General features: G+C 42.7%; 1 protein-coding gene across 7 annotated transcripts in view; it reads right to left on the bottom strand.

The window, feature by feature from the left end:
• LOC122542628 (RNA-binding protein with multiple splicing 2) overlaps positions 1-23,147 on the bottom strand; it is a 110,428-nt gene that overhangs the window by 30,356 nt on the left and 56,925 nt on the right. For all 7 annotated transcript variants that reach the window (XM_087982032.1, XM_087982030.1, XM_087982033.1 and 4 more), the window contains 3 exons: positions 14,871-14,933; positions 8,456-8,606; positions 1,957-2,105 (listed from right to left, as the gene is read on the bottom strand). In XM_087982032.1, the coding sequence (XP_087838158.1) occupies positions 1,957-2,105; positions 8,456-8,606; positions 14,871-14,933 (363 nt within the window). The remainder of the gene's footprint in view (positions 1-1,956; positions 2,106-8,455; positions 8,607-14,870; positions 14,934-23,147) is intronic.

The following is a 23,147-nucleotide window of genomic DNA, read 5'->3' on the forward strand; positions in this document are numbered from 1 at the left end:
ACGCAGACACAGGGAGAACTTGCCAACGCCATACAGTCGGAGGGTGCAATCGGACCTCGGTCCACCAGAGACCAGTGTGGTGCTGGAAAAGCACAGCCGTTCAGGCAGCAGGAGAGTCCACGTTTCGAACATAAAGCTCTTCTTCATCAGGAACGAAGAGCTGAAGAAGAGCTGTGTGTTCTAAACAGAGATGGTCCTGTTCCTCTGCTGCCTGAACAGCTAAGCTTTCCCAGCTAGCATCATTCGTCTTTCAAATGGAGATCCATGTGCTCAGGGATTTGAACCTTTGCTGGGCTAGCCCTAGGCTTGTTTTCAGATTGTTGTGTGCAGACCAAAAATGAATGGCAGTGCAGTAGAATAATTCTTAGATGGCTGAAATTTAACATTCCAATAGGACAGGAAGTGTTTCCTGAAGAAGGGCTCATGCCTGAAACGTCGATTCTCCTGCTCCTTGGATGCTGCCTGACCTGCTGCGCTTTTCCAGCAGCACATTTTCAGCTCATTCCATAGGACATGCAGGTCCAGCAGACTTAAGAGCAGTTTTGGTGTCTAAAAGATTGCAGTCAATTCATTCCAATTTGACCAGTCGTCCAAACCATTGCGCTAAACTGCATCAACATTTCTACTTGAGGTATCTCTATCTTGGAGCTAATCAGAGAAGTTTTACAAAAGTACAGCTGTAAAATAAGAATGGTCTGTAACAAAACTGTATATATAGTTTTGCTTTTCCAAAGCAGGTGGGAAATTAGGGGTGCCACGGTGGCTCAGTGGTTAGCACTGCAGCCTTACAGCACCAGGGTCCCAGGTTCGATCCCAGTCTAGGGAGACTCTGTGGAGTTCGCAGTCTCCCAGTGTCTGCGTGGGTTTCCTCCGGGTGCTCTGGTTTCGTCCCATAGTCAAAGATGTGCAGGTCAGGTGAATTGGCCATGCTAAATTGCCCATACTGTTAGGTGCATTAGTCAGAGAGAAAGGAGTCTGTGTGGGGCACTCTTCGGAGGATTGGTGTGGACTCGTTGGGCCGAAGGGCCTGTTTCCACACTGTAGAGAATCTAATCTACAAAATGCAACTTGGAAATACTCTTTCCCTACTCTTATTCCTTAAGAGGAAAGGTATTGAGTTTTAATTGCAGTTCAACAAACCAGGACATTTCATCTGTTAGTTAACAAAACCTACCTCATCTTCCGTGCATCCAAACAGAGCAATTATTTCCCAGCATAAAAAGTAGAAAATGGGAATAATGTTTCTATTCTTATTGCTCAGAGATAGATGACTGCTATGTCTAGGTACAATATATACCTCTGTAGAAAGTTCAAATTGGTGAATTTTTGCCATAAATGAGCCATTTTTCATTAGGCTTTAATGAATAAAAAAAAAAAGGGTCTAAAATTAGCTCACCCCCTAGCCCATTTAAGAAACACCATCTTCAAGACAGCTCCCATTAAAGCAATGCACCACTGCACATAAAAGCAAACAATTAAATACAATGCATTAGTGTTTAAAGAAAATCTCGGTTTTACTTACTGAATTCGTCTAATAATCCATTCTTGCTTGAAGTTATCCTGCACAACCACAAGCCTTTGACCCCTGAAAACAAGGTGTGTCTAATTCATTCTAGACTAGTTACAGCACCATTTACTGTCCCCTAGATCCAAAATGAAAGTAGTGTGTGATCCATGCAAAATAATCTGTCTCAAGGCAGTAAGGATTGGCGATGCGGCAGTCGATTGGATTAGGGCCTGTGTATTAGTAAGAAAACCGTGGCTGCTCAGGTACAAAAACAAACAGAGGGGGAGGGGGAGGGAGAGAGAGAGAGAGGGGGGGGGAGAGGGAGAGAGAGAGAGGGAGAGGGAGGCAGAACAAAACAAAACTAAAAATCAGACTCCAAGGAAGAAATCAGGACCTGTGCAGAGAAGTGCTGGGAGTGCTCGGTTGCTGACACAGCTACCGTTAGTTACCTGAGCGTGAAGTGCGGCAGCTGCAGCTGCAGCAGCAGGGTAGGTGAACGCAGTATGTGGAATGGCAGGGGTCAGCTCTGTTGTGTACAGTGGATAGGGAGCCCAGGCCTCTGGAGATGCAGGGATCAGTGCTGTTCCTGCAAGGTCGTCTGAAACACAAGAACAGAGTCGCGGGTTTAGTCCAGTCGACCTCGGAAGGGAAGAAGGCCACAAACGTCAACAGTACATCGAGACTCCAGAGAGATGTAACACAGGGTTCAAGTCCAAACAGGTAACTTGACTTGGTCAGAGATTCACAGAGGGCGGCCCTTGAGTCAGTCAAAAACCACCACCTAACTCTTCTAAACCCATTTTGGGCCAGTGGTGGAGCCTTGACATTAATACTTTTTTTTTAAAAAAGTAGTTCATTCATGGGACAAGGGTGTCACTGGCTGGACCAGCATTTAGTGCCCATCCCCAACAGTCCTCTGGGCAATTAGGGATGGGCAATAAACACAGAAGAAATCTAAAGAATTCCTCAGTGTTGAGATTTTAGGCCTCTACCATCCTTACAGGCAGCGAGTTCCAGATTTCCACGACTCTCAACATTTGAAAAACATTTTGCTCTTGCATCCCCTCTTAATCTTTGCTTTTTACTTGATAACTTGTGGATTTATTCATTGACGTGTGGAAGTTTATAGCAAAACACTAAAGAAAGGTGACAAGAACACAACCTGTGCACACAAGTAAATGGAAACCAGGATTTAGGACATTTGTACACAAGTCTCTCCTCCCTAGAATATACCAAGATATAAACTGTGTTGCGACATGAGGAAAAAACCCCAATTGAAACCAGCAATAAATGTTTTAACCCGTGTTAAAATTTGAGGAAAAGAACTATCCCAAAAGGTCACTAAAGTAAAAAATTAATTTTTTTTAAAAACGTCTAATAATTAATCAACCACAATTTACAACTCCTTTCTGTAACCTCTCATTGTGCCTTCTATAATACTTGTCCAATAAAACCCCCAATTAAAGATTTACTAAAAAAATTCAAATTTCAAAACTGGCCAGCTGTCGAATCTTCTTTATACCTTCTTCTGTCAGCTTGTTGTCTTAGGGTTTCTGTTTCACAGGTCGTTGATAGATAAAGGTACCTTTGAGAGCTATTCTGCGGGCAGTCTGCAAGTGGTGGTGGCTTGGCAGTTCTCCTCCAACTGTTCAATTTGTTTAATATTTATACCCCAAAGCATCAGATCGTTCCACTGAATTTGGTATTTTGATCATATTAAAGCCAAACTTGATTGGAGTTTAGTATCTTGGGGCAGAATTTAAACTGATTGGCCAGATTTGAATGTGGTCTCATAGCAATCCAAGTACTGCTAGCTGCTCAACCAAATGATACACTGTAAATTCTCCAGCACTATGCTTGCAAAGTCATTCAACTCAAAAAGGTACAGGACACCTCCATAACTGTCTCAGCCTAAAGCCAACCAATAGAGTTTTGAGTTTCCACCAGATGGAACTCAGTGGCTTCCAGTATTTTGATGTCTGATGTTTTGTAACTAAACATGGAGAGACGATTATCTACAAGGGACAGCAAAAGCTTCAATACATCCAACAGCCATTTTTGTGTTGCTAGATGTTCAGGCTAATGCTCACAGGTGATTGGACCGTTGAAAAATGTAGGTTAATTCCAGTTTTCTTCAAAGTTCATCTTACCAATAACCATTCATAGAGATGTACAGCACGGAGACAAACCCTTCAGTCCAACTCATCCATGCTGACCAGATATCCTAAATTAGTCTAGTCCTTTTGCCAGTAATTAGCCCATATTCCTCTAAACCCTTCCTATTCATATACCCATCAGAGGTCTATGAAATACTGCAATTGTACCAGCCTCTACCACTTCCTCTGGCAGCTCATTCCATAACACACCACTGTGCGAAAAGTTGCAGCTTAGGTCCCCTTTTTAATCTTTCCCCCCTCACCCTCAACTCTTTAGCTTTGGACTCCCCCACCCCAGGGCAGAGACCTGTCTATTCACCCTATTCATGCCCCTCATTATTTTATAAATTTCTAAGGTCACCCCTCAATCTCAGACACTCCAGTGAAAAAACAGCCCCAGCCTATTCTGCCTCTCCCTTTTGCTCAAATCCTCCAAGCCTGGCAACATCCTATATCCTGAGGCCACTGTAGCCTCAAAACCAAAAGGCAGCCTGGACAGGAACTTTCTCCCTGTTCAACATTTGGTTCATAGTTAACCCCACGTTCAAAGCAAAAGCATTAGTGTCATTGCCAAGCTGATTAAAACAATAGATGAATTTGGAGTTCCGCAAGGATCGCCAGATTCAAAAATATTAACTTTCTCTCCACTGATGCTGCCAAACCTGCAGAGTTTTCACAGCAATCTTTTGTTTTCACAGATCATTCATTTTTCTGTTCATCTGTTAGAAAAACTGCTGGAAAATTTCTGAACATTTCCTATTCCAGATTGGAAACATTTAAAATTACCAGCTCATCTGTGTAACGTTACTCAGAACTGGCTTAACACAATGGGGATTTTGCAGATTAAAGAGACAGCAGGCAAATTTGTGCTCAATAACTAAGTCAGCATCAATTCAGAGTTTATGAAGCACAATCTTGGTGTCAGTTGCCTTCATTAACTACAACAGGTGGGAGACAGGAATATCAGGTTTGCAAATATTGAGTTTGTGCCAACAGTGCTAACTGGCTGTTAGCGTGCCAATTTAAAAAGTCGTTCCTTGGTTTGCAATTTCCTACATGCCCATAGCTCACCTAAAATGTCAGGAATTGTCGTCTAGTGTGTGCAACCAAAAATACAAGTGGTTTTTGTTCAGGAGTCAGGACCTGGACTGTTTGATGCATGTCAAGATCAGAGTCATAGAATCACAGATGATTCTTACAGTGCAGAAAGAGGCCGTTTGACTCCAAGTCTGCACTGACCCCTCAAAGAGCTCCCCAACCCAACACAGCCTGTGACCCAACCCTTGTAACCCTGTATTTTCTCATGGCTAGCCCACCTAACCTGCATATCCCTGGACACTATGGGCAATTTAGCATTGCTAATCCACCTAATCTGCATTTATTTGGATTATGGAAAAAAAACCAGAGCATCCAAAGGAAACCCATGCAGACACAGGGAGAATGTGTGTGGGGAGTTTGCAGAGTCACCAGAGGGTGATATTGAACCCAGGTCCCTGGCACCAAGAGGCTACGGTGCTAGCCACTGTGCTGCCAAAGTCTGGGGCTTGATGCAATTTTGATGAAGCCAAATTAGGGACTGGTTTCTAGGCAGAATAGCAATAGGCTCCCCATTGGTTGGGGGTGCCAGTCTCAGACGTGGCTTCTCCAGAAAAAGAGGTTCTCAGTCCTAAAGGCCCTTCAGAAGGGCAGCTGTGTCAATGGACAGCTATGGCTGGGACTACGATCGGTTTCCTGGCTTGATCAAGTACTACAGACCATCACCGGAAGGATGGCTAACACATCATCCTATAAGTGGGTATGTTGAGACTGAGAGATTGGTCATGGTCTAATGGAATGGCAGAATACACTGGGGGGACTGAACGGATTACTCATCCCTTCAGAGGGACTGCATTTGTTGCCACAAACTGCAGGAACGGCCTCATGGGTCACCGCCAACAATGTCACAGTCTTGCGTAATGGCTTCACCCTTAAAAAAAACTTCAATCACGCAGCCCAAAGTGAATCCATTGATTAAGCACCTCTGTAAGGCAGCCCTAGGTGTCTCACCCACTGAGTCACTGACAGTCCAATGCCTCTCTGTCAAGGGTCAGGCCATGAGGGATGTGGTCGGGGGGGGGGGGGGGGGGGGGGGGGCTGGGCAGCAAGGCGGAGAATCAGCAACTTGGCTGCACTACATTGAGATCTAGTACAATACGGGTGCAAAACAAATCACATTAACCGTACTGCCTTGATGTTCAAGTGCATCGGCAAAGATGCTTTGCCTCGGAAATCCAATACAAAGCAAAACTTGCTGCTTATAATCAGAATTAATAACCTATTGACGAATCCAAATCAAAAAAGGGTGACAAAGCTGGTCTTTGATTTCCTCCCAGCACTTCTAAAAATCAGACTGTTGGCTCAGTCAAGACTGCATTTGACTTCTCACGATTGGAGTGTAATCCAACAAACATTCTAAACAAATGCAAAATAGAATCCACATTTGAGGGACGATGGGGAGGAATGTGTTTTCCTATCAGGGATGCTGATTACCTCAAATCTAGGAAGTACAAGAGCAATCACACATTAGGCCTGGGGGGAGGAAAGAGAGCTCTTCCTGTTTGATAGATCAAGAGTCAGGTGACACTGCAGGTCATAAATGCTGACAATTATGGCCACCACAAAATGCAACTCCACTGGAACACTTCCCTCACAGAGGATCAGTTCCAGGGTGATTAGCCCCTGGTTCTTTGGCAGACAGCAGAAACATATAAAGTTATCCATATAAAGTGCAAAGTTGGATCTTTTTATTGATGGGTTAAAAACTCTTGAGTTTTAACATCAGTCTTGCTGCTTTAATCTAATGAGCAATTAGAGACTTACTCAAAAGAAAGCACAGAACTGCTGGAAGCACCCAAGATCACCAGTTAGCAATAATCCACATACCAAGAGGCCCTGGGATTGAAGTGCTGTTTGCATGGTTAAAAGCATCCTCTCCATGAGAAGTATTTTTCAGACAAAAATTCAAGCCTTTGGTCCTAATCACTTCAGAAAATCAAGTTGGTCGGGCACTTGGCACCGTGTACAATTCTCCCCCGTCATACTGTCAACATTGTTTGGGTTCAGCAACACTTTGGACAAGGTACGAGGGAATTGGTGACTAACGGCATGCTTTCTGGCAGAGGCTTGGGAAATAAATCATTATTGCATGTGATGATAGCAGTACAGTTTGCCATTCCTGTAATATGGATCATAAAACTAATGCTTCAACTATCCAAGAAACAATCTGTCAAGTAGAGATAGAGTTCACATGTTGCTAGTACTGAATGTTTGAAGTATAGTAGGTTTGCAGATGATACCAAAACTGAGAGGTGGAGAGGACAGCAAAGGAGGCTACCTCAAAATGCAACTGAATCTTGATCAGATGGGCCAATGGGCAGAGGAGTGGCAGATGGAGTTTAATTTAGATAAATGCATTTTAGGAAGGCAAAACAGGGTAGGACTTATACACTTCATGGTAAAGGTCCTGGGGAGTGCTGTCAAATAAAGACTTGGAGTGCAGGTTCATAATTCCTTGCAAGTAGAGTCACAGGCAGACAAGGTAGTGAAGACTGCATTTGGCAAACTTGCCTTTCTTGATCAGTGCATTGAGTATAGGAGCTGGGAGGTCATGTTGCAGCTGAACAGGACATTAGTTAGGCCACTGTTGGAATACTGCGTTCAATTCTGGCCTCCCTGCTATGGGAAAGATGTTGTGAAACTTGAAAAGGGGGCAGAAAAGATTTAAGGGTGCTGCCAGTGTTGGAGTGTTTGAACCATAGAGAGGGGCCAAATGGGCTGGGGCTATTTCCCTGGAATGTTGGAAGTTGAGGGGTGACCTTATAGAGGTTTATAAAATCATGAAGGGCACAGATAGGGTGAACAAGCAAGGTCTTTTTGCCCAGGGTAGGGGAGCCCAAAGCTAGAGGGGCAAGATTTAAAAAAGGACCTAAGGGACAACCTTTTCATGCAGAGGGTGGTGCTTGTATGGAATGGGCTGCCAGAGGAAGTGGTAGAGGCTGGTACAATTACAGCATTTAAAAGGCATCTGGATGGGTACATGAATAGGAAGGAATGAGGGGAGATATGCTGGCAAATAGGATTAGATCAGTTTAGGATATCTGGTTGGCAAAGAGGCGTTGGACCAATAGGTCTGTTTCCATACTGTACATTCAAGCGACATGGAATGAACAGGAATAATGCCTAAAAACGACATGTGCTGTAACAAAGAGGTTTCCATTCAAGGACTGGTTTGAGTTGGTCACTTGACCACTGGGAAATTTCAACACTTCAAGCTATTCTAGAGGATATAGAGTGTTCGAGCAAAGTGTGCCACCTTCAGACAGAATAGAGGTTTTGGCGAGGGTGAGGTGGGTGGGCCACGAGGGAATAGGGGTTGGAGGAGGGAGTTTTAAACTGATAGAGCACCCAGTCCACCACAACAGAAGCCCACCTCTCGGCCACATGTGGGGTGGTACTGACGGGCCTTGGAGAAATCCGTGATCAGCATCCCATCCTAGCGGCTGGAGGAAGCGTGGTGGAGGGACACAGCAGTGGGGACCTAAAAGGGTGGAAACAAAGATGAACGCTCCTTAAAATTTCCCCGCCATGACACAAATATCGATGCAACGCATTACTCCAATTAATGCCACACAAGTTGCTCTCTGTAATGCTGGAAGCAGTCCTCATGGTTTATGTCCTTGTTAAGATCAATGCAAGTATTTCAAACATAGCCTGAAGAGTCACCTTGAGGCAAGAATCAAAACAATGTACTTACAGGGGTCCCGTGCTATGAAGTGTGCTCCCAAGGCAGGGTGCATATTTGTGGGGTTAGGTGTCGCCATCAGTTTGCTTTTAGCCATCTTCGTGTTTGCCTTTGCAAATTCCAACCGGAGAGTTTGAGGATTTTCAGGATCAAACCGAATGCCCTACAGGAACGGGAACAAGCACAGCGTCTCAACTCATCAACTTCATTAAGCCTCCAAACCCAATAGCAACTTTGAACTTTTGGAGTTTGACAGTTCAAATCTATGATGTGGAGGTGCCGGTGTGGGACTGGGGTGGATCGAGTCAGAAGTCACAGGTTATAGTCAGGCAGGTTTATTTGAAATCTCAGGTTTCCAGAGCTGCGCATCTTCACCTGGTGAAGGAACTGTACTCAAAAAGCTTGAGAATTCAAATCCACATCAGGAGTTGTAAAATTAGACACGTGTGTCTGTCAAAGACAAAAGGGATTTTTTTCCCTCCAAGATCAAACATTACCATAGAACATTATTTTTTTTCAAAAAACATTGAATGTTACCCACAACATTTCAGACAGCACATTCTAAAAAAGGTATTAAAACAGGAGGTTAAATAGATTATGAGGAGGATTAGGAAGTTATGTACCACATTTGGTTCAGAGCTAAACCTCAAACCAGTGGGATATGCCAACAACTGAAGGCCAGTTTTATCAATATCAATAAAAGGGAGGTCCCACTCCATTTATACCAACAGCAGAGTTACATTAAGCAAAACCGATTTGCAACTGAGCACATTTTTAAAATGCTTCTGAAGGAAGACGTCAATCAAAAGCATCCAAAATGGACTATTCCTACAACTTAGGCGATATTCTCAAGTCAACATTCTGTAAAAAAAAAAAAAAAAGAAAATGGACAGAGCAAATTCAAATAAAACTTGTAATTCAAGCAAGCAAATTACCACCCTCTTGAAACAGAGTCTGGTCAAAGAATTGCCTTCTACCACCTAAAATACACTACAGGCTGCGATTGTAGATCCTAATAGGACAGGATGCTGGCTAAATTTCTTGCTTGTCCAGCCTTTCCTGGTGAAATGGTTTCGACATCGATGGTTGCAAGCAGTTTGTTCTTCATCCCCATCGTGCCTGGAGGCATTCAATCAGATGTGAAGATATCAAGATGACCACTTAGAAAGACCTATAATGCTGGTGGCATGAGATCAGAGATCACTTCTGATCTAAGTCAAAATATTGTAGCAATGTGTGCATGCAACCTTATAACATTATGGTGTGCAGAGACATACCAGGAAAACAAACTGATTTGAGAGGATGCCTAAAATGACAGCACACTGAAAAATGATTTGCTAGATGCATGTTGCACTAAACCCTTCACAGCTGACTGACTGCTTTGGGATTAGCGCAGAGAAAAGCAGCTCAAACAACCTACAACTCTGAAGTTTCAGGAAAGTTGGCCACAAGAACGATGCACATGATTCCTTTCATTAGCCTTTAGTTCCCATCCAGAGGTCAAAAATCAAAACAAACGTTGCATTCCAGTGAAGCACTCAAGTGAGGGGGAGGTTGGAATAGCAACCTGATATAGGTCAAGAGCCAAGCAAAGTAACAGGTTGATTCTTAGCAAATTGGCAATTGTATTCAGAAAGCCCTTGGCTGACATAATATCCAGATGTGCTCAGTAAACAAACAGGTACTCCTTCCAAAGGAAGTTAGAAAATGATTATATTGATGATTGTAACGCCACTTGAAAGCTGCGCACAGACTTAAAAAGTTTGAGTTGTGTTGTGTTAACAATTCCCACTTTGCATTGAATCCAATGGCAGAAGCTATATGTACATTGAACAGTAACAAATAGAACACTGGCAGTGCTCAGTGGTTAACACTGCTGCCAGGGACCTGGGTTCGATTCCAGCCTCAAGTGACTGCTTGTGCCTGCATGGGTTTCCTCTCACAATCTAAAGATGTACAGGTCAGGTATTGACCATGCTAAATTGCATGTAGTGTTCAGGGATGTGTAAGTTAGGTGCATTAGTCAGGGGTAAGTGTGGACAAGTAGGGGAATGGGTCTGACGGGATACTGAGGGTCAGTGTGGACTTGTTGGGTAAATGGCCTATTTCCACACTGTAGGGATTCAACGAACACTGCTTCTCATTTGAGTTTCCCACTTAGCCACACTGTTACATTGGTACTCCTTGTTCAGTTGTCAGTCTACATTTGCTTAGGGACTCTTGTGCAACACTTTGCACTATCAATACCCACTTCTGCAGCAACAAGGAGTCTTGAGAATACATTACAAGGTTCTGAAAACAACACCGGTAGACCCCAAGCACAACAGAGTTGTCTACCCATGTGGCAAATGAAAATAGTTGCTGGTCATGATCAAATGAGGGGTTCACCTACACTAAAGGCTGGACAAAAGATACATTCAAGAAAAATTCTGCATTGCCACAATTTAAAAAAATCAAGGAAAACAGATTTTTAAATAAAACACCCTAGGGCAAGGTAAGAAAATCTGTCAATATCTGTGGGGAAAGAAAATGGAGGGGCTAAGACTCTTCTCTGGAAAGGCCCAGGGAAAATTGAAACAGATGGAGGGCTCCCAAAGCAAAAGACAAAGTGAGTGCTAATGGTGGTAAAAGGACAGAGAGAGACTTAAAATAGGTGCAAATGCTAGGACATGGAAAAGGAGAAAATGTATCTGCTCTGCTGAGAGCAGGGTCAAAAAGACAAACAGGATAGCCAGGGTGAGAGTTCCAATGGAATATCAGAGGTAATGTCCTGAAGTTAAACTCCATATTGATTTCTGTAAAGTGCCAAGGCAAAAATGGCAAGCATCTCATACCAAGGATAGAGGCTAGATGCCAGTGATATGTTCAGACTCAGCCACAATTTAGCATGCAAGAACCTGAGCACTTTGTGCTTCATATTCTTTTTTAAAATGGGCCATAGGTTAACAGGTCGGAATCACTGACAATATCTAAAATGGTACTTCCTTCATTCAAAATCTGACCTCGTAGTTATGTAAAACACTTAACACAACAAAACATTCCAAGTTATGACAGGAGCAGAGAAGAATGGAACTGGACATGCCTATTATCAGTGTCTCTCCACAGGAACAAGATCAAAAGTCAATGTAAAGAGAATTGTGCTTTGTTCATTCCTGAGAGGGGAGGGGTAGGGTAGGGTAGGGTAGGGTAGGGAAGCAAGAAATCAGTTTGAAAGTCTAACTAAAGCAATGCCATCCCATTTCTAAAAAAGGGACTTGTACAATAATTGGCTTGGAGGAGCACCCAAAAGTAAGTAAGTATCTCTGGACCTGAAAGGAAACTGCGCAGATTTTTGAAGTGATAACAGAGGATTGAAGAAGTCAGAGCAGTGGAGGTGATCTATATGGACTTCAGTAAGGCATTTGACAAGGTTCCCCATGGGAGACTGGTTAGCAAGGTTAGGTCACATGGAATGGAGGGAGAACTAGCCACTTGGATACAGAACTGGCTTGAAAGTAGAAGATGGTGGTGGTGGAGTGTTGCTTTTCAGATTGGAGGCCTGTGACCAGCAGTATAGTCGACAAAGAAGATTACTTCAGAGTACAACAGGATCTTAATTAGATGGGCCAATGGACTGAGGAGTGGCAGATGGAGTTGAATTTAGGTAAATGGTGAGGTGCTGCATTTTGCAAAGGCAAATCAAGGCAGGACTGATGCACAATAGTAAGGTCCTAGGGGCGGTTGCTGAATAGAGACCTTGGAGTGCAGGCTCATAGCTCCTTGAAAGTGGACTAGCAGATAGATAGGATAGTGAAGGAGTTCGGGATGCTTGCCTTTATTGGTCAGTGCATTGAGTACAGGAGTTGGGAAGTCATGTTGCGGCTGTACAGGAAATTGGTTAGGCCACTTTTGGAATACTGTGTGCAATTCCGGTCTCCCTTCTATTGAAGAGATACCGTGAAACTTGAAAAGGGTTCAGAAAAGATTTACAAGGGTGTTGCCAGGGTCGGAGGGTCTGAGCTACAGGGAGAGGCTGAACAGGCTGGAATGTCGGAGGCAGAGGGATGGCCTTAGAGAGGTTTATAAAATCACGAGGGGCGTGGAAAGAGTTAACATACAAGGTCTTTGCCCCTGGTTTGTGGGAGTCCCAACCTAGAGAGGGCATAGGTTTAAGGTGAAGGGGAAAAGATTTAAAAGGAACCCAAAAGGGGCAATCTTTTCACACAGAGGGTGGTGTGCGTATGGAATGAGGTGCCGAGGATATTTAAAAAGGCATCTCAATGGGTACATGAATGAGGGGGGCTTCAAGGGATATGGCCCAAATGCTGGCAAATGGAACTAGGTTAATTTAGGATATCTGGTCACATGGTTGAGTTGGACTAAAGGGTCTGTTTCTACGCTGTACCTCTCTACGAATCTGTGTGCTGCCTGTCTTGCTGCAGAGGAAGATAAGTGAGTCTACCAGGTGATTTCCAGGATCCAGGAGGGCAGAGACAAGAACATGGGACATGGGGTCAAGACCAATAAAATGCTACAATAAGAATCGTCCCAGGTCTTTAAGCCTAAAAACTCAGTTGAGAACAAATGGCAACTACTGCTTGAAATAAATAGGACTCAAACAAAGGTGTCTCAAAACTCCCAGATCAAAAAGAATATCACAGTCTGGGGGAAGGTACAGAGGAGATTTACTAGAAATGATACCAGGTATGAAGAACTTCTGTCAATGTGGAAAAAATGATAGAAGTTGAAATCACTCATTAGAATGGTAGGTGTTCAAAAAGGTTACAAAGAATTTGGATAGCAAGAGTACGGCGTGGGCGGCACGGTGGCACAGCGCCAAGCACTGCAGCCTCACAGCGCCAGAGACCGGGGTTCAATTCCCGCCTCAGGTGACTGTGTGGAGTTTGCACATTCTCCCAGTGTCTGCGTGGGTTTCCTCCGGGTGCTCCGGTTTCCTCCCACAGTCCAAAAGTGTGCAGGTCAGGTGAATTGGCCATGGTAAATTGCCTGTAGTGTTAAGTGAAGGGATAAATGTGGGGGAATGGGTCTGGGTGGGTTGCGCTTTGGCGGGTCGGTGTGGACTTCTTGGGCCGAAGGGCCTGTTTCCACACTGTAATGTAATGTAATGTAATGTAAAAAAGTACAAGCTGTTTCCAGTGCATTGGATGGCAGCCCAGATGAATATAAATTTAAAGAATCAGAAATGACCAAATGAGAGAGAGAAAGAAAAAGATCAATGCTGCAAGTCATGGTCTGTACACGAACAGATCACCTAAAAAGGATCAAAACAGATTCAATAAAAGAAAATTGGATAAATATTTGTTGGGATTTGGGCTTTGTAAAAAGGATAGGAGGATAACTAATCTGAGAACTTGTCCATTAGCCTCTTGCGCTGTATGATCTTCCCACAAAGATCATCACATCAACTGGATATTTCGAAGTGCAAACACAGCAGTTAAATTTTCGACAAGTGACACTCACTGGGGAGATTGTTCCAGGGAAGTTACAGGGAAATTCAGCAACAGTCTGCACTGCAATCTATTCACCACACAGATCCTGGGCAGCAGCCAGGAGGGCCTGGAGGAAGTCATCCTTCAACTTCCACTGCCAATATGTCAGCCTCAGTCAAAAGACTAATGTGAGCAGGGGCCGAACACGACAATCTGCTCAATTCAACACCTGCTAGAGGCTACACCAAGTCCCTAGGCAACAGCACTTAGGTTTGCACTGGTCAGTCCGGATCACAACAAAACCGAACATTTACACTGAAGGAACAAAGACCTATGGGAAGCAGACAGGGGAGTGGAGTTCAGACCAGGATAAGATGTTAAATGAGGGAGTGGGCTCGAGAGACTGAAGTGCCTACACCCGCTTCCAATTCCTATGTAAACATCCCATCAGTATAGAGTACACTGCAACCTCGATTATCCAGTGAAATTTCAAGATCCGAATGTTTGACTAAACTATGTTATCCGACATTTGATTATCTGGAATTCGATTAATTGATCGAAATATTCCCTGCCCGTGTCCTTCACACAATAGGGATTCCTCTGTATGCCCTTAAGGAGTTGTACAGATATGGTCAAAGCCAGGGTTCAAGCCCCACCCCCTCCATGGGTGTTAGAACATCAAGACACTGATTGAAACAAAAAAGAAGTTTACTAAAAAAAAAGAGGATGGGAAGAAAAGAGAAATGAGATGTGCTGAATGGCCTGCATCTGCACCAACATCTTATAGCAGAAGATTTTAACAAAAACCTCAAGACATTCTAATAACACTGGAGGGAGGTTACCATTTTACTTCTTGTGAGAAGCCAGGCAAATTAATTTGTTTGCCAGCAGTACTCCAAAAAAAATGGAAAGCATGAAGAAATAAATTAGTCTTTTCCTTCTTGAATTGTGAATGCACCCATTAAAAGGGATGCAGTTACATGCTGTATAATACTTACATTTAATGCATTCTTCGCTGCTTCTGCTCCCACTCTGCAGTCAAATGTAACAAAGCCAACTGGCTGGAAATAAAAATGAGGAAACAAAGTGCGTCAGGTAACTTATGCTGGAAATTTAAAATGCAAATTACATGCAGATTAGTTTCGTGTGTTAAACGGCTTCTAGCTTTCAGTGAGTTGAAATCAAAAATCAACTGGTCTTTGCGCTCTGCTAGTTATAACCTGGCTTTCACATGGAACTGCAAAACCTGAAGACGAAAGTCAACCCTTTTCCTGATAGGTGCAATAATAGAGGTTTGAAGTCCCATCTGTCAAAGTTACATTTATTTAAAACCAGAAGTTGCAAGTAAAATAGGTTTTCCATGTAATTTTAGGAAGTGAAATTGCAGTTTGTGCAACCTCCCCCTGCTTACATACAATTATTCTTCCCACTCCCTCACCCTCTAGCTTTCTCTAAAGAACAGAAACGCTGAAGGAGACGGAAGAAAAACACTGTCAGACATGAGAAAATGAGAGTTTGCATCTGCAGACAGGGAGATATTTAACACTGATCCAATTAAAGCATATCCCAGGTCACTCACCCAAAGTATCCTCCACAGATACTATGGGACTAGAGAGAATCTGCAATGTGCCCCATTCACATTCAGTGGAGTACATTAAGCTGTACTGTTTGTGCATGTCAATGAAGATTTTCAAACCATTATATTTCTATAAGCTAGTAACTAAAAAGGGTTAGCTGACAAAATTATATCAGGCTAGAGGGATCTTTAAGACTATTCCTGGGAGGAGTTAGCTCCCAGTTGCAAGCACCAGTTATCTGCTAAGCTTAATGTCACTACTCTCAAGCAAGTCTAAAAATTTCTCAAGTCATTCATGTAACTAGCTATTAAATACTATGCAATAAACAGTTTAAGAGAAATCAGGTCTCTTCCCTATGTGACGTCAATAATGCAGACCAGGAACAATAATTTATGGCAGTGGAATTTATCCAAATCATCTGTGTGGTTGTCCATCAGAAACAGTACAGCAAGTTACAGTAACAGAAAACCACAGGTTGACAGCACCCTAATCTAGGTATAGGCAGGCTTCAACTGGCTTACCCTGAAAAATTATACCAGCAACCAGCTAACAAGTCAACTCCAGTTCACATCTTTGTCAGAGCAAATGACTTGCATCTTGCTCTCTCTCCCCAACTGGAGAAGTTAGTCCAGAATCATTACTTAACTTGATGTATTATTGTCACGCACTTAAGTGAAAAGGTGTGCAGTACAAACAGTTCATACCAAAGATCATAGGATGATTGAACAGTGCAAGGAAAAAGATACTGTTTTACATCCCATCTACAGATTATTTCATTGATGGGATGGAGAAAAGTGAAAAAAGAGCTAAGCCAGTGTAAGAGCTTTGCACATGGTTAGGATCTCAGGAAGTAATGTCCTAACACCAACCAGAACAGAAGAACCCATAGAGACATAAAACCAAAGATTACGGAGTTAAGGCAAGTCCTTTTAATATCTCCTGAAGTGAACAAATGTTCTTTAAGACAGGACAAACACCAGTTTGCTCAGTGGCCATTCACTTGTTCCAATTATTTGGCAAAATGAATCAAAACTTGACCAAAGTGATGGCTTCTCAAACTTCCTTTGGACAGCATTATAGGCATACCACATAATGGACTAAGACAGCAGCTCACAGTGACCTTTACAGAGCAAGACTTGAAAATCCAGCTGAATTTAAGCAGAAGGGAAGACCATGACTTTACCCCTAGGACCAGTGGACAGTCTCCTGCTGACAGGCTGAAGGCCTTGCTCAAACCATCCAGGAGCTCACATGGGTCAGCTCTTCCATTTTGATCAAACTCCCATTCCTTTTTCTAGGTGTGAGTGTGTGTGTGTAGGTACCCAAAGCTCAGACATGTGGCTTTAACTTTACTGTCAATAATATTCAGGATTAGGAAAACAGCATGTCAAAATGACATCAATCCCTGCTGACTGTTCTACTGGCAGTGACTCTTTCCCTATTGACTACATAGTCGGCTGATTGCTCCAAGCCCAGGAGATGCAAACCAAGCAAACACGGTCAGAATGCTACTGCCTTTGGTCAGCATACAGCCAAATGGTGCTAGCTGAATACAAACAAAAACAAGCATAAAACAAAACAAAAACTCCATGGGCATTGCTGATAAGAGCACCATTTCTTGTCCACCCTTAATAGCCCTCACAAAGTGGTGCAGTGAGCCTGCCTGAACTGAAGGCCCTGCATTAGGGACCCCATATTGCTATTAAGAGGGATTTCCAAAACTCTGACCGAGATACTGAAGAGGCCAATGTTGCTGCACCAAATCAGGACAGTGTGCAGCTTGCAGGCAAATCTACAGTTTATCTTTCATGGTGGTAGGGGGAAATCTGTTTATTTCCCATTATTTAGAACGGGCAATTTTGCAATATTAGATTCTAGCTATACTTGCCCAGCTTACTAGCACAGTTAGCTCTCGAGCGCAAGTCTTCAGCATTTCATTTAGGCATAACAAGGCTTTGAGGATCATGGGCTCAACCATATATGTCCTGAAAATCAAACACTAGCTAGAGAGAGACAGACTGAAGACAAATCATCCGAACCCCACACGGCACAAAATATTTATAAAGGCTTCAACCTCACCTTTTGCACTTGTAGTGGGCTGTACAGTAAGATGGTGAGGTTAATGACCCTCTTGGTCTGGTTTTTCAAAAGTATCCATCACCATTCGCAATTACAGAGCTCTAGTTTGATCTGTTGGTTGGGCACTCATCCAATTAGTCTTCCTGCACTTTTTGTCAAATCTTCCTTTACACCAATTAAAACAATTTTATGTAGATGAACAATTGTCAATGTTACTGCCAAATTCCATATTTCCAAAATAGTTATGCAGACAGTGACATGATCCAAGCAATCTTGTGGCTCAACATTCCCCATTCTAAATAATTAGACTTTGCTTTTTTTTGTAGCCATCTAGCTCCCCAAACAAATTGTCCTATGTTCAGTTGGGGGCTTACTTTAAGATACATGGTCAAGGCAAGCCAGGTCTTAAAAGGTATCTTGAAAGTTTAGGAGATCTCACCAAAAGAAAGGGATTTTACACAACCAAAGGATTCAAACCTGGAAAATTAGATAAAATAGAAGAACATTCTACCACTTGTGAGTACCAATTGTCTTATTGCCTAGGTGCCCAATATTTATTTGCTGTCACTTTAAGATGTTATTTTGCCCTTTGTTTTGGAGAGAGGTTGTAAGGCAGAGGCAGAGAGCTGTCTAAGTAAAGAAATTAAAAACCCCCAAAGCTTCTCTAATTTGGAACACTGGAAGCAGTCTGGGTGGGGCCAGCTCTCACCAGGCTTTCTAGTTTTTTAAAAACACTTTTTAGGTTAGGATTCAAACAGAAGACTTTGGGGTCTCAAAGATTTGGAAGCTTCAGCGAATGTTTCCTGACTGCTATGCTCTCGGAATGATTTTTCCCTCCTGAATTGGAAAACTATGAGAAAACCTGTGTCAGAGTTTGACTTTACCCCAAAGGGGAGTGTTTATGGGATGTTACTGTATTGGAACAGCTAATTAGTAACAGGTACTGTACTATTCTGTTTAGTTTTCCAATAGCTAGTTATTCTAAATTCTTTTGTTTTGGTTGCATTTTAACTACAGTTTTTACATAAATTGTGTTTGCTTAACATCAAGTAGTTTGACCAGTTGCATCACATCAGGAACAGGCACTTCACATTTCCCTTTAAAATAAGGTAACATTGGGTCTAGGCTACAGTAAAATATATTGAGGAGGGGTTGGTCCCAAACATCTATGGATCAAATCAGGTTTGTTTCTTAGTTCTTCTACTGGCTCTCTATTTAAGCAGAACTTCTCCTACTACCCAACTTTACTGTAGAAACACCCACAGGCCATCAAAAGCTTTACAAATAATTAAACACTGCTTCTTCACTCCTCTTAATGACGTCCCTTTCTGCAGACAAGGATTTCTATTAATACCACCATCCCCTTTAGTATTTTAGCAAGTGCGATGCTTTCAATATCGTCTATAAAGTGGGAATGGAAGGAGGATGTAGTCAATACAAAGGCTTGTGACATTTGGCAACATTAGCTGGTCAAGACGTGAGAAAATCTTTTCCAAATTCCCAGACTGCTCGAAACAGCCATTACACAATTAACAAATCAGACAACTGATGACTTCACTGGAGAGATTTGTGAACATTAATCATTGAAAGAATACTGCTGGATTGTTATTCTTTGGTGCTAATTGCTTTGTTGTGTGGTTTTAAAAATAAATGAATATTTGCACCGGGGTTTAGACCATTTTGTTCAATTGTATACTCGCCACTATGAATCAAACCAAGCCCAGTCATGGACTATGTTAACATGCAAGTGCTGGACATGGTTTACAAAGTTGCTGAACAGTATAATTTGGAAATTCTCACATTAATTTACTGGCAGTGTCAATTATTCTGGGTAGGGTACAAGCTAACTGCAGTCATAAGGATATGAAGCCAAAAAGGATCTGTATTTGTTTAGCAACCAAACCCCATAGAAGGAGATCATTATTTCAATGGTGACGTGCCTTTCAATCTGTACCTCCGATGTTTTGCACGGAAGATGTTAATTTAACTCACCAGTCTTCAAAAACTAGAGTGGTTAGATTTCCAACAAGCACTTCTGATGCCACCCTGAACAGTCACTTTAATTCCGTTAACATCCTGTTCAGAAATGCTGCAACTCACCTCTAGAGCGGGTAAGGTTTGATCCCAGCTCTTCTAGGCCAGCTAACCACTGCACTACAAGAGTCCCCAAACAGCCATTTTAAAGCAAGATCCTTTATGTGAATCAGATTTCAAAACAAGATAGCGCCAGACCTGCTGAGTTGCTGCAGCTATTTCTATTTGTTTATTGAAAGGATTACCCTGCGCCTCCTACCCAACATGCTTAAGACCTTGAAGGCAAACCTTCAAGAGTCTGCAGTAAAAAAAGTCCTTGAAAGAAATGCCTTATGGGTAGCAATGAAAGGTACATGTGACATTGAGAGCAAATACCCATAATACAAAAGCCACATACTGAAGGCACCAAAAATTGGCAATTCAAACCAGAAAGTACAAGTGTAACTGCATCTGCGGGGAGTGAACAGAGTTAAATATTTCTAGTCAAAGATGCCAAAAAGTGTGTTCTGGTGAAAGGTCAGCCAATTTAGAACAGAACAGTTTCTTTCTCCACCACCTCTTCCTTGACTCCAGCATTTCTACCACTTTGAAAACTTACCTATAATATTCTGTGGGATCTAGGTTCTAATATTTCCCATTTGAAGAAACGATAGCCCAATCAAATGTTGGCAAATAAAGCAGAGCCCATAAGAAAAATTTCCTAAGAACCAGGAGATGGAGGCCATTCAGCCCCACGATCCCATTCTGCCATGTGGTCAGATCCTGGTTGATCTCCCCCAGGCCTCAGCTCCTCTTTTGCAGCAGAAAGAGCAATTTCAGATCATAACAACAAGACAGGAATAAAAATAGGCCATTCAGCCCATTGAGTGTACTCCAATATTTGAACATGGCTGATATGCCTTGTCCCCATAACCCTTGATCCCCCTACTAATCAATAAGCTCAGTCTTAAATACACTCTGACTTGGCTCCACAGCTTGCTGCAGCAATGAGCTGTACAGACTAACCAGCTCCTCCCTCACTTTTTTTTTTTACACAACTGTAATACTGTTACACCTGAATCCAGCTTCTCCGTCAAACTGTGGAGCGAGTTATATGTTGGGGTCACTGCCCCCTTCGGGGTTCCTTCACTAAGCTCCATAAGTCTGCCTCATTGTTCTGGATTTGATGTGCATTCATTGCCTAGCTGGCTCAACCACAAAAACCTATCTTGATGACAAGCCAGAAATTCCTTGAGATACACTGGGGGAAAATCCAATGCGTAGTGTATCTAGGTATCGAAGACCCCCAGGATTATTGGAATAGTACCTTTCTTGGCATGCCTTTTCTAACTGATTTATTTTCTTTCCCACACCGTGATTACTGCTCAGAGGCATGTACAGAACACCCATCGGGGAGTTTTCCTCCCCGTCCCGTCCCCAGCCCACTCCACCCACACACAGCTTCTATGCCTTCCAACTCTACATCACTTCTCGATATGGATTTAATCCCACTACCTATAAATAAGGCAATCCTGGCCTCTCTACCCATCAGCCTACCCTTTTGATAGGACACGTATCCATGGATACCTAGTTCCCAGCCTTGATCCCTTTGCAGCCATATCTCTGATACCCACAACATCATATTTTCCAATTGAAATCTGTGCCACAAGCTCATTTACCTTGTTTCACATATTGCATGCATTTTAGGTACAACACCCTCAATCCTGCTTTGACTTCTCCCCTTCTCAGTTGTCCCTGAACTTAGACTATGGCAGAAGTTAAGAATCTGTCTTAACACTGGCTCAGTTTCAAGAGCTATCAAACTCGGTAACTTGTTCCCTGCACCTGAAGCCCCTCCCCCTATTATTTAGTTTAAAGCTCTACAGTTCACCGAACTCTGGCCCCAGCATAACTCAGGTGCAGCCCATCCCATCAGAACATCCCCCTCCTCCCCCAGTCCTAGTGGGAACGTCCCATGAACTTGAACCAGTTTCTCCTACACCAATCTTTGAACCACGATTACCTTTTATCTCATTGATCATGCTCAAGTTGTTCACTGCTCAGGTTGCAATTTAGAGCTCATTGTCACTTTTACCCTCAAAATAATGGAGCCTAAGCAAGGTGGTTAAGATGGACAAGGAGAGGAACTTTGCGAACCATAAGTTGGCACAGTACAGTACTCCAAGGAAGCCATCTTAACTTCAGCCCTTCCCAGATCACTGCTATGACAGTGGATCAGCATTGATTATCTGCACTGTTACACCCTACCTGGCATGAACAGCGTAGGGGCAAGACTTGGAGAACCACCATTGGAGTTTGATGACAGGTACAGGTCATTCTGCTATATAATGCACATTTTGTGAATGCAAATCCACTAAACTTTGACAAACTGGGGACGTGGTTCTCAACACGTGAACTTTAAAGCACGTACGTATTGGTTATAATGCAATTCTGGCCCCATTAGTTTACAATGTGCTGCCATTGCACAATTTTCTTATAACAGGATTGCATGAGAACACAACTGTGTTAGAGCAGAACAGACAGTTATAATGATATGAAGTCACAGTGGTCGGAGAGATTGACACTTCACAGGCACAACTTCAGCACGAATCCAAATTTGCCAGAAAAATACTGCAGGGTGAATAATCATCCAGAATCAAAGAGAGAAGATGACAGCACAACTTAAAAACCAATCCAACACTAGTTACTGAACATGTGCTAGTCAGTCAACTAAGTAATTAGTTAACAACCTTGCAGTAGAAACAGATTTGTGTTTGTAGATTGCTTGCCTGGCTCATTTGGTAACAGCAGTTCAGCTAAATCAATTCAACCTCAGGCATGTTACTATAGTTTAATCAACTACAAGTTGGCTTTTATGCTTCAATTTCAATTCAGTCCACCAATTTAAACAAGTGGTGGCCAGGAGGCACTTGGATCAATTCTAGTTCTAGCATTCCAGAGAGAAAAATACATTGATGCCCTGACAATAGCAAGCAATTTAAATGCATCAAGGCTGCAAGATTAGGTCCAGATTCAGAAGCGAATTGACTTAGCCACAGCAGTCATCTTGCCTGGGAGTTGTAAGGTTCAAAGGCCGGAATTTGAAGAACCTACTTTTACACTGAAGCATCACTGTAGGGCCAAGAGTAGTGTATAAATATTTTATAAGCAAAAAAAAAATCACTAAGAGCAGGAATGTCACAAACATACTGAAAAATGTTGACATTCTTGGCTCAGTGACGGACATCTGGGAGTACTGCGAACAGTTTTGGCCCTTTTTATTTTAAAATTTATGATATTATTCAATTGGAGGCAGGTCAGAGAAGGTTCACTAGGTATGGGAGAGACTATGAGCTAAAGCTAACATGTTCGGACTCTTCTGTGGAGTTTAGAATAGAATTCATGAGGCATTGACAGGGTAAATACTGAGAGGGTGTTTTCCTTCATGGGATAGAGTCCAGAACCAGAGGGTACAGTTTCAAAATTAAAGAGGAGCCAATTTAAGACAGAGATGGGAAGGAATTTCTTTGGAGAAGCGACTGCCTTTGAAACTTCTCTCTGCAGAAAGTGGTAGGGGCAGAGCCCTCATGTACATTTAGGGCTGAG

This window comes from Chiloscyllium plagiosum, unplaced genomic scaffold (genome assembly GCF_037043375.1).
Source record: "Chiloscyllium plagiosum isolate Xiang-an unplaced genomic scaffold, Cpla_swu_hap1 HiC_scaffold_42, whole genome shotgun sequence".
Lineage (NCBI taxonomy): Eukaryota > Metazoa > Chordata > Chondrichthyes > Orectolobiformes > Hemiscylliidae > Chiloscyllium > Chiloscyllium plagiosum.